General features: G+C 45.7%; 1 protein-coding gene across 1 annotated transcript in view; it reads right to left on the bottom strand.

The window, feature by feature from the left end:
- Positions 1 to 554: 554 nt before the first annotated feature.
- JAG1 (jagged canonical Notch ligand 1) overlaps positions 555 to 11279 on the bottom strand; it is a 36313-nt gene continuing 25588 nt past the window's right edge. The window contains exons 12-26 of the mRNA XM_079126851.1: positions 10934 to 11107; positions 10227 to 10377; positions 9227 to 9391; positions 8636 to 8749; positions 7974 to 8087; positions 7772 to 7885; positions 7461 to 7577; positions 6956 to 6983; positions 6439 to 6524; positions 5187 to 5300; positions 4503 to 4612; positions 4181 to 4414; positions 3850 to 3981; positions 3515 to 3665; positions 555 to 2517 (exon numbers count right to left, since the gene is read on the bottom strand). Coding sequence (XP_078982977.1) covers positions 2060 to 2517; positions 3515 to 3665; positions 3850 to 3981; positions 4181 to 4414; positions 4503 to 4612; positions 5187 to 5300; positions 6439 to 6524; positions 6956 to 6983; positions 7461 to 7577; positions 7772 to 7885; positions 7974 to 8087; positions 8636 to 8749; positions 9227 to 9391; positions 10227 to 10377; positions 10934 to 11107 — 2262 coding nt within the window. The 3' untranslated portion in view covers positions 555 to 2059. The remainder of the gene's footprint in view (positions 2518 to 3514; positions 3666 to 3849; positions 3982 to 4180; positions 4415 to 4502; positions 4613 to 5186; positions 5301 to 6438; positions 6525 to 6955; positions 6984 to 7460; positions 7578 to 7771; positions 7886 to 7973; positions 8088 to 8635; positions 8750 to 9226; positions 9392 to 10226; positions 10378 to 10933; positions 11108 to 11279) is intronic.

Here is an 11279-nt window from a genome sequence, read left to right as displayed (position 1 = left end):
TATTCCCAGGGCCAAGGTGATAAGTGGACCGGCCCCAACACCAAGAAGCTTCTGCATAGTAAGGAAATAGTAAGGAAACCACTCCATTGGGGTTAGTAGGCACACATAAAGCCACACATAAAGGCACAGTCTATGACAAGACGTAGGTATTAATCCAAGTAGCTGGAGGGAGAAAAGAGAAAGCATTAAATCTTCCTCTTCAGCCTCCAACACCAATTCCAAACTGTTTAAAACCCCTTTAGTATGGTGGGCGTTTCCCGTGAGTGCTCCCAAACAATTCACCTCCACACTGCAGGCCATTAATCCAGTGGTGTTTATTCAAGCAGTATTCACACTTGCTGTTGAATAATAAGGGCTCCACAGCTCCAGCTTCACAGCAGCCCCAGTTCTGAGAACTTCAGATGAGTTTTGTGGTGAAAAAGCCTTTCAGTTCTTTAACCCTGCCCCTGTCAGCGACAGCCTATTATACCAGATTACCAGCACAGACCAGGGGGCTGGTAAAGCCAGACAGCAAAGTGGGGCAGAACTACGGAAGCTCAGAAGAGGCCACACTGTTCCAGGTTTTCATACAAAAAATTTAATAAATATTACTTCTCAAAATTTATTGCCAGGAACAACACATCAAAGATGCATTTTTTATGTTCATATAACACTAATAGGACAATACAAAGTATCTTCACGGTCTCAATGGTGAACCAACAAGATTACTCTGTTTTATAAGCCTTTTTGATCTTGAACTTTGTAATAGCACTTTGATTTCCTTACTTAAGGCAGGCAGTGTACTCTATGGCAAATCTAAACAGTGATCTTACTGGACATTTTATGGTTCAAGTATTCGACTAGCTTATTAGAATACTCCCTAAATGCAGTAGATTAAAAAAAAAAAATCTACAAGTGGTTCAACATTACATATGAATGGTGAAAAGAAATCAGAATTTACAAAATAAGATTGGTGTGCTTCCAACTTCACACAATTTGATATTTTTAATGATATTCAACCACTCACGTTTTGCCTACATTAAGTCATAGCTCAACTTGTTCCCTTAAACTGCTCTGTAGCAGATCACCTGCCTGTCTCTTTTCAAGTCTAAAACGGAAAAAGAAAAAAGATCTGGTTCTAGACTAATTCTCAACTGCCTCAGTCAGTCCTTAAAACGTGTCTTAAAGTGATGCTATAATAGAAGGTGTTTTAACATCTGACGTCATACAAAGAATTCCATCAGTATCCCAGGCACAGAAGCCCATTCTATTAAACTATTTTCAAACACCTTAATTTTGGCTTATAGGCAACATGTAACGAGAAAATAAGTTCAAAAAAAAGAAAAGCCATACGCTTACAATGCTATCAAAAACCTTCAGTTCTAAACACATACATATAAATAAAAAGGAATGATGTTTTAAGGCTCTTGATTATTAAGTTAATAAATCAAATATACACAGTGATTAATAAAAAAAGAATTATTTACATAACTATACAAAAATTCTACTTGACACATTTTTCCTCTTTAAATTCTTCATTTTACCAGCAACTGCTGACATCAAAGGCCCCCCCTCCCCCAACAACAAAAATACAATAAAAAAAATAAATAATAAACTCATTTGTGATAGTTGCTGTGGTTCTGAGCTGCAAAGGCACTTTCAAATACAGAACTATTTGTACGTCATCATAAAACCAATATACAAAAACAACTCAAGAGTCAATAAATATAAATAAAACTATGATCCTAAGACTGCATCACCATTAGGACATCTGGCAGAAGTGGAAGCTCAAGGACTAGGGGCCGGGCAGTGTCCTGGGAGCCTGATCCGCGATGTCGGCTGCAGGGGAACGTACACCGGGGCACTTTCAACTCATTTTTGCATAGCTGTGAGATGCAGCGCTCAATTTCCCAGCCAACCACAGAAACTACCATTGCCAGTGTAAGCCAGCTTGTCGAAACTTAAATTAACACAGGGATTCTAAGTCAACAGCCTCAGACTCGAATGACACAACAGTTTAAAGAACTACAGCCCCGAGTGCCCTCAGACTCTACCTAGCGGCGGCAGCACCTGCTGTCTGCTATACGATGTACTCCATCCGGTTTAAGCTTTGGGCACTTTCCAAGTCTCTGTTATCCTGTTTGTTTGTCCAGTTTGGGTGTTTTGTCGGCGTGCCGTTGGGGGCCTTCTCCTCTCTGTCTACCAGCGTGTACGCTGGCTGTTTGGCAAACCGGGCTTTCTGCTGGTGTTTATCCATGTCATCTTCTTCGACTTCAGAGTTGTGTGTCCTTATTTTAGACATTTTGGAGTTTTTGTTCTCATAATCCTTGATGGGCACCGTGTTGGCTCCATGCTTCTCGATGGGGTTTTTAATTTGGTTCAGCTGCTCCCGCACGTTGTTGGTGGTGTTGTCCTCAGAGGCCGAGTGAGTGTGGCTGCTTGGCTTCCGCCGCTTCCGCAGGCACCAGTAGAAGGCCGTCACCAAGCAACAGACCCAAGCCACCGTTAAGACCGAGCTCAGCAAAGGAACCAGGAAATCTGTGAGGCAGACACAGGACCAATTAATTCTTTAGATGAAAAGAGGAAAAAAAAAAAAAGCATTGACATGGGAACAAAAGAATACCAAGAGTGGTTCTCCTGTCCTTAGTCCCCAAGAGGGGCACTGCAGGGATAAGTCCCATTTCACAACTGCATATTGTCACTTCACAGCTAGATAAGCAAGTGCTGGGATCAGGGTCCTTGGGGACCTTGGCATCTGTTCCCAGAGAGACTAGATGGGGCAGTAGCTCCTACGTTGTCTGACTCCACACAGGGAGAGCAGTGCCTGGTTAAGTCCAGGTTAGTCTGGCTCATGAATGATCGAAGCTGGTTTTCAGAATTATCAAATCCAAACCAAGTGTGGACAGCTCAAGTATCTCAGTCATGTGCCCCATTTCTCGCCTAGCTAGAACAATGATGCTTAAGATCCTCAAAAGGAGAGTCTGAGGGCTGGGGTTACGACTCAGTGGTAGAGCACTCGCCTAGCATGCCCTGGGTTCAATTCTCAGTACCACATATAAGTAAATGAATAAAGGTCTGTCAACATCTAGAAAATATTTTTTTTTTTTTTTTTTAAAGTCTGGATGTCCGGGCAGGGATATCCAACCTGCCGGGGATATCCAAACATCTAACTTGTGCCTCACAATGCTCATGATAAGCTGTGCCATGACACCAAAATGCCAGGTCACAGTTTGAGAGCTTCAAGCTCAGGGCACAGTGGTGCTCTGCCCTAGGGCTTTGCAATACACCTAGACAATACCAGTTCTACAGGGAGCCTGCTGGCAAGAGTACACAGCTTGTTTGGGAAAAGATCCACCTCTGCTCATACTGTATGACCTTGGTCAGACAGGCTGACCTCAGGTTTCTCACCAACTAAGGAGCCCCTGGGAGGCAGGGGCACACGCAGGTAATTCCCCACCTGGTGGCTCTGCTAGATGTGTAATGAGATCAGTTTGACAGCAATCACAGAAAGGGACTGTTCCCATCTGATACCTACCTGTTCTGTTCTTCAGAGGGCGCCTCTGAACTCTCACTTCTGCAACAGCAGCAATAAGCGAGCTGTTCCCATCACGTTTACTAACAAGGTCTATTATTTTGTCAGTGATTTCCTTGATAGGATTTCCATCATCCCGTATGTCTTCAGCAGACTGGAAAAAGAACAACTGTCAGACTTGACTTAGGGGGACACTCAGCAGTAGCCTTTATTTGAAATTACATGACAACATGTATATATAATACTTTTCTTTCAGTGTATTTACACAGTCTTGATACTGGCTGACATTTACCTCCCTTGCAATCAAATAATAAGGTGTAAATAGGTCTTATACTCACAATGGCCACGTGTATTTCATTGTTTGCTGAAGGGGAAGGCTCACAAGCTATGTAGATTGAATATTCAGCAGAAACATTCTTCAAAATGTTCAGATTCCTCAATTCACTGCAAATGTGCTCCGTGGTAAGACCCTAAAGTGATTTTTTTAAAAAATCCACAGGCATGTAAGATATCAGAAGAAAAAAAGCTAACGTTCTCTTCAAACTTGGGCTAAATTCAAGCCTCACTTTGCTGTAAGGCAGGAATTCAGGCTAAAGAGAAGTAGATCCTAGTTTGTGACTTTATTTTAAACAAGCAGACACACTGTCCCCAGTTAAAATCATTACGTACCGGTGACATCATCTCTTTGTTAAAGGTGAACGTGATGTTTGCACAATTATCTTGGTAATAGGAGTCAGAGGTGCACTTGGTCTTCACTGGCTGGAGACTAGAAGACCGACACTCGCCCACTCCAGTGCAGGGGCGGACAAAGCACTGGTCATCCAGGATGGGGATGCAGCTCTGCCCACTGGGGCACTCACTGTGACCTTTGTGGAGCAGGCAAGGTCGAGGGCCACACCAGACCTGGAGAGAGTAAAAGAGGAGCGGGCAGCTGAGCAGGAACCCACCCATTCCAGAGCAAAGGGGAACCGCAGCAGCCCTCGCACCCTACCTTTGAGCAGGCAATCCGTCCATTCAGGCACTGGCAGGTGTTACAGTCGTCATCCCACTTGGCCCCGTCAGGGATCACACTCCCCATGGTGATGCAAGGTCTCCCTGAAACTGAGAGGTGGAGACGCATGAGTAGGAGTTTCTTCTTCCGTAGACCGGATCACAGTTAATTCTTCATCTCCTCCCTGTTATGAAATGGTCACACACGTGCCCTTTGCCACGATGGGCACGTGTGTTCCCCACCCCCACTGACTTCACTTGGCCGCATGACTTATTTTGGTTAATGCAGTGTTGGCAGATGTGACCCAAGAGACCCTTTAACTTGGCTTTCTCCATTGAGCTTGGCCTCTTGAGTGACAACCATTTGCCATGAAAACAAGCCCCAGAGATGGCTGCTGGCTGGTCAACCTGAACCTGAGCATAGTGGCACAACTGCTCTGCCCACCCATGCCACACACAACAAAAATAAATGCTTACTGCAAGCCCCTGAGGGTTAAAACAGTTGGTTACACAGGATTATCTCATACCAGTGGCTGCCCTGTTTTAGGAAGACCCACTTCCCCTTCCCTGCAACCCCCTACTACACACCCCCTCCCTGAGCTCAGAGCCCATTTGTGAACAAACTGATGGCTACAATGCCCACTCACCCCAAGAGTCACGTGGGCAACCAGGGCCTGACACATACCTTCTTGGCACTTGGCACCACTGTGCCCCGGGGGACAGACACACTGGTAGCCATTGATCTCATCCACACAGGTTGCCCCAAAAGCACAAGGTGAAGACTGACATTCATTGATATCTAGGAAAGATGGAATTTAAATTTAGGCTCCATGGGGGTGGGGGTAGCAAAGTTTGTTTTCTTTTCTCAAACATAGAAAAGCATTCCGATCATAATTACAAGCTTGGTGCATTTTCACTCATGTAACCAGTACCCAAGTAAAGAAACGGATCATTAATCTCCCAAAGCCTCTATCAGTCGCTGACACCCGAAGATCACCACTGTCCTGACTTCCAACAGCTGAGAACCATTTTAGGAGGCAGTGATTTTTACTTAAGTCCCTCTCTCTGACAGTGCAGTTTAGAGCAAAGCCAGCAAACTTTTCCCCAAAAAGGTCAGAGTGAATATTTTAGGCTTTGCAGGTCAGATTTCTGTTACAACTACTCAATTCTGTTGTGGTGAGTAGCCAGATAATAGACAAGTAAGTGTGATTGCCTACAATAAAACTTTATTTATAAGAACAGATGGTGGACCAGATTTGGCCTCCAGGCTGTAGTTTGTCAATCTTATTTAAGTATGAAACAGATTAACCTGTCCCCCATCTAGCGCTGAATTTTGGTACATCCCAGATTGGAGAATTGCAAGCACCTATAAAACATCAAACAATTTGGGGACAAGAACAAAAATAATCCAACTAGTCTATCATTTTTCTGTTTAAAAAAAAAATAAAGTAGGGGAAAAGCTTAAGAATAGTTTCAGCTTCCTGAAAAACTGCATTGTCTGCCTCCCACTGCCTTTGGAAGTCACAGATCCAGTCCCTCGCATTTGTGTTAGCTCTGTCCTAGTCCTACAACAGGATGTAGCTGTGGTTTGCTTCCACTTGCCCATTCATTACTCATGTCAGTCAAGAGGAGAAGCACACTTTCCTCAGGGCCACAGTGTAGCTTAAATTGTCAGATTCTGTGGCTGGCACTCTTCCCAAGAGTAAGGAGGGCTGTACCACCCAGGGACTACCAGCAAGTACCTGGGAGGATCCAGCAGGAGCAACTTAATCCCAGCTGGAGGCAGGAGATTACTTGCTTTGTCAAGGCTACTTAAAGGGAACTGTAGCCTTAATTGTTTTTAAAGATGAAAAAAAAAAATGAATCTCAGGCTTAGGCTTAGGAATGGAACAGGGAGTAAAGTCACTGGGAAAAAATCAGATGGGGGCGGTCCTTACTTATTCTGCAGTCGGGTCCAGCAAAACCCGGAGCACATTCACATCGGTACCAGTTGTCTCCATCGACGCAGGTGCCACTGTTGTAACTAAGAAGAAAACACAGATGGTCTCAGTTACCAGACTCCCAGTCCTTGACTCCAGCTGCCCAACCATGCATGTAGCCATGTCAGTTACAGCGGCTCTCACCCCTGGCCATAGCTGCCATTGTCTGGGGAGTTTTAAAAATACTGATTCCTGGGTCTAATTTCCTAGGTCTCGGTTGCAGCTCAGGCATTGGGACTTCTAAGAGTTCCCCAGGTGATTCCAGGGTGCAGCCAAGGTTGAGAATCGCTGCTCTAAATGAAGATACAACCTGGCTAATTAAAGTGTGGTCCCTGGAGCAGCAGGATGGGTGTCGCCAGGGAGCTTGTTAGAAAAGCAGAGCCGCACCCCAGATCTCCTGAATCAGAACCCCGTATTTTAAACACGATCCCCAGGAGCTTCTCATGCAGAGTACTTCAAAGGCTGTCACACTTACCAAGGATGTGGGCTGCAGTCATTGGTATCTGAAAAGACAACAGGGAGGTCTTCAACTGGGAAAGGAGTTTTAGCCCTAAGTAAAAGCACTTATTTCCATAATACCCAAATGATAAAGTCAAAGTTAACACCAGCCAAATATGCTTAAAACCTCTGCTAAATTGGAACCAGGCCTGCACTACACTCAGTTTCATTTGCCGTGGGACATATGTACACAGGAAGAGGCCCTGGTTGGGGACAGAGGAGTGTGAGAATGGAAGGAGGCAGGCCTGCTGGTCAGACCCAGAGCTGGGAACCGAGACGCCATCTGTCTCCACTTATCTTCATCGGCAACTTTCTCATGCCCAGGTCAGGGCTGCATCCCATCAAGTCATTAATACGGACCCAGGTGATACAAAAGCAGACATCAAACAGTGAGCACTGCTTCTGGTTTCGATTGCAAGTCCCCAAGGGTGTCAGGATGTGTTCCAGGAGCCCTGGGAGAGTTCAAAGGGGAGGACACTCACTCTGAGTACAGATGGGCCCCTCCCAGCCTTCTTTGCAGACGCATGTAAAGGTCTCGCCGTTGACCACACAGGTGCCCCCATTATGGCAGGGGTTGGGTAGGCAGCTACTGTTTCTGGCTACAAGGCAAAAGCAGACAAGACCACCCTCTCTGTGGATCCAGAAATAGTCTGGAGGGGCAAGAACTAGACCCAAGAAAAAAGATAAAACCCAAGAGCATGACATGCTCACTTAGCTGGTCATGCCCACCCACACATGCATGACAGGTGGCGGGGGGGGGGGGGGGGGGGGGGGGGGGCGCGCAGAAAGTTACCTATGTTACAGGTCGTTCCTTCCCAGCCACCAGGACACATGCACTTAAATGCATCCCCTTCATCATAGCATGTGCCACCATTGTTGCATGTGGCCTCATCACACTGGCTGTCACCTGGAGGAAAGAATCTCAATGTGAGCCCCAACAGGCTCCCTCCCTCCTACAGGAAACAGGGGCAGGACCCAGGGACCCCAACACTTACGTGAGTGGCAGGTCTTTCCTTTCCATCCATTTTTGCAATCACAGTAAAAGTCGTTGACCAGGTCTCGGCATGTGCCTCCATTGTGGCAGGGGTTCTGGCTGCAGTCATTAATATCTAGAATCAAAGAGCAGACGCTCAGCTGAAGTGGATTCCAGCACCATTCACAACACTTAGGAGCTAAGTTTTCCTACAGCAAAAGCCAACCCCTGCTTTCCACCCCTCATGTTCCAAAAACAGCCGAGTAGCCCCAGGACTTCAACACAATCACCCTTTTCGAGGAATGAACGAGCTCCCAACTGAGTGACTCTGAATGTCACAAGTCAGGAAAGATCTTGCAGTTCTCTGGAATTTCCATGGAAATTGAAATCAAGATGGAAAGAGATTAAAAATCAAAACAGATTCCTCTCCTTGTAAGAAGGGATGTGTATCTTAATTACCAATCTTAATTCTACAGCTCCCCGGAAGTTCCTCCCCACCAGCTGTCACCAGCATTAATAATCACAAATGAGACAAATGATGAGGTCCCACTGCAGAAATCATTGGGGTCTGACTGCCAGAGATTTCCATTACAAAGAAAATAAGTTTTCCTAAGTGAAGGAAGGATCCTCCCCCACATCCTCTGCAACCTGGAGTGGTCAGCCCCAAAATAACCACAGACTCACTGGTTTCACAGTAGACCCCTTCCCAGCCATCGCTACAAATGCACTTGTAGGAGTTGACACCATCGATGCAAGTGCCACCATTTTTACAGGGGTTGCTCTCGCAATCATTAATATCTGTGAAAGGAAGAAAAAAATGAGTGAAAGACAAGTAATGCCACAACACAGCACTGTCCTGATTTTCACTGCTGCCTCCTGAGAAAATGCACCTGGCACCTCAGTATGCAAAACTCCTTGAGGATAATTTTTTCCAATTAGATGGATGGCTGATTAAGCAGAGGCCTCCCTCATTTTATTTAATGCCTTCACATGATAAGTCAACCTGGTGGGCTTAGGGAAGAAAGGTCTACAGAAAAGAGGGCCCAAATTAGTGAGATTCCAGAATATTCTAAAATAGACCTTGTGGCTCAGAGGCATCCAAGTGGTTTGGTAAACTGAATGCCACCTCAGCCTCAGATCCCAGATGTAATGATAAACTTTACTGGTCTCTTCAAGTTTAGCTTTTGATTAAAGCGATTCTCAAATACTCTCTAAGAGGGGCAGCAGCAGGGTCAGGAAGCACCATCCCCATTCCCCCAACGAGGGGGTTCTTACTTTCATGGCAGTATGTTCCCGTGAAGCCTTTGTTACAGTCACAGGTGAATTTGCCTCCCGACTGACTCTTGCACTTCCCATGGGGACCACAGACGTTAGAGGAGATATATCGTACTCCTTCCGGTGTGTCATTGGAAGCCATGGCCACAGTGCAGCTGTCAATCACTAGAAGACAGGCTGGGGTTCAGAGCCATGGACTCACAGACACACTTCCTAAGCAAAGCAGGTAAGGCGCACCTGCCATACTGGAGATGGCCACCCTTTGGCTAATGACAATGTTAGGAGGCACCCCAGGGACCAAGACTCTAACAACATGCTTGGTAGCACTATGCTAAACAAAGCTGAACTCCTGGCAGATGGGATTTTTAAAGCATCTTGGTCCTGTACCATCAGGAAGCCTGCCTGCCTGCGAGCCCTTCTCATCCCACCTTTGACATTACACGATTTGGTAAATGCTCGCTAAAGGAAAAAAGACCAATTCTACTTCCTACCTTCCTCCTTAATCAGACTTAAGCAGGACTAAAGTACCAATTTATAGAAGTTTTAAGGTTGTGTCACCTAATTCAGCAACCACAGGCCACATGTGGCTATTTATATTTAACCAGAGTGTGGCTAGTTGCACTAGTCCCATTCTAAGTGCTCAGTGGCCACTGTAGCTGTAAACCTGATGCAGACACAGAACATTTCCACTGTTGCAGAGTTCTCACAGTGTTGCTCCAAGGAATCTGTCCTGGTGTTGCAGATCAGCCCACTCCAGAACTGGAGTGATAAATGGATTTCACATTCTCTCCCCTAGGCTACTTGTACATGTGGTTTTCTTGCTGACCAGTCTGAATAGATTGTTTCCACTTGTTCTGGCTTCTCTAAGCACTCAGATAAAGTAGTTCCAACCAACAAGTCCCCTTTACCCTACACTACTTCTAAGAGCATTAGCGGGAGGTAGCAAATGGGGAACATGGGAGGAGGTCTGGAGACAGCCAGGTCCTGGGAAGGGAAGTACCTTCACAGGGGGTTGTGCGGCAGTGGTCTTTCAGGTGTGAGCAGTTCTTGCCCTCATAGTCCTCGGGGCACTTGCAGAAATAGTCACTGGCACGATTGTAGCACTGGGCACCATTCTGGCAGGGGTTGGGCTCACAATAATCTATGTCCAGCTGCAAGTACCAGGAGCAGAGAAGAAGGATGAAAGTAAAACAAGGTGTTATGGTCACTTCTCTGGGGTAGCAGACACTGGAATATGATCCCTCCATATACTTCTAGGAAACACTTGTATGTGATACTTTTTTTTTTTTTTTTTTAAATGTTTTCTTAGTTGTCAGTGGACATTTATATGTGGTACTGAGGATCAAACCCAGGGCCTCACACATGCCAGGCAAGTGCTCTACCACTGAGCCACAACCCCAGCCCCACGTAATACATCTTTATGCCCTAGGTACCATCATGGTTCTTGTTAGCAATTAATAAAACAGGGAAGAGTGGGAAAGAGCAGTTTGGGGTATGAAAGGAAACAAAGCCAAACAGATACACACGGAGAAGAAAACCATTCATCAACAGCTCCTTACATCAGCATTTATCTAGCAGAGATTCCCTAGTCAATAGGATGTTAATAAATGTCACAAGACTCCAAACACAAGAGCAAGAGAAATGGGGGGAAGGAGAGAAGGTTCCGTTGTAAATACGTGGCCATCTGAGGTTTTTGCCTCCACTCACCTGACAGAGGTTTCCAGAGAAACCAGTGGGACACAGACACTGGAATTTGTTGATTTCATTCTGACAGTGACCCCCATTCAAACAGGGGTTGCTGGCACATTCATCGATGTCTCTCTCACAGTGATCGCCTGCATAGCCAGGTGGACAGATACAGCGATAACCATTAACCAAATCCTGGAGGAGGAGAAGTGGGGGGAGAAAACACATGCTTTTTTTCTCTATATAGTCCACAAACACAGAGCTTCAGGGGTTTACTAGGACGGCTGCTGTGGTTCAGCAGATTCACTGCGATAGCCAAATGCCAAGCCTCTCAACCGGGTTAGGAGTTTCTGTGTGCATGCCTTTA

Source organism: Sciurus vulgaris (assembly GCF_902686455.1).
Source record: "Sciurus vulgaris genome assembly, chromosome: 2".
Lineage (NCBI taxonomy): Eukaryota > Metazoa > Chordata > Mammalia > Rodentia > Sciuridae > Sciurus > Sciurus vulgaris.
This window is presented reverse-complemented; position numbering and strand designations above follow the sequence as displayed.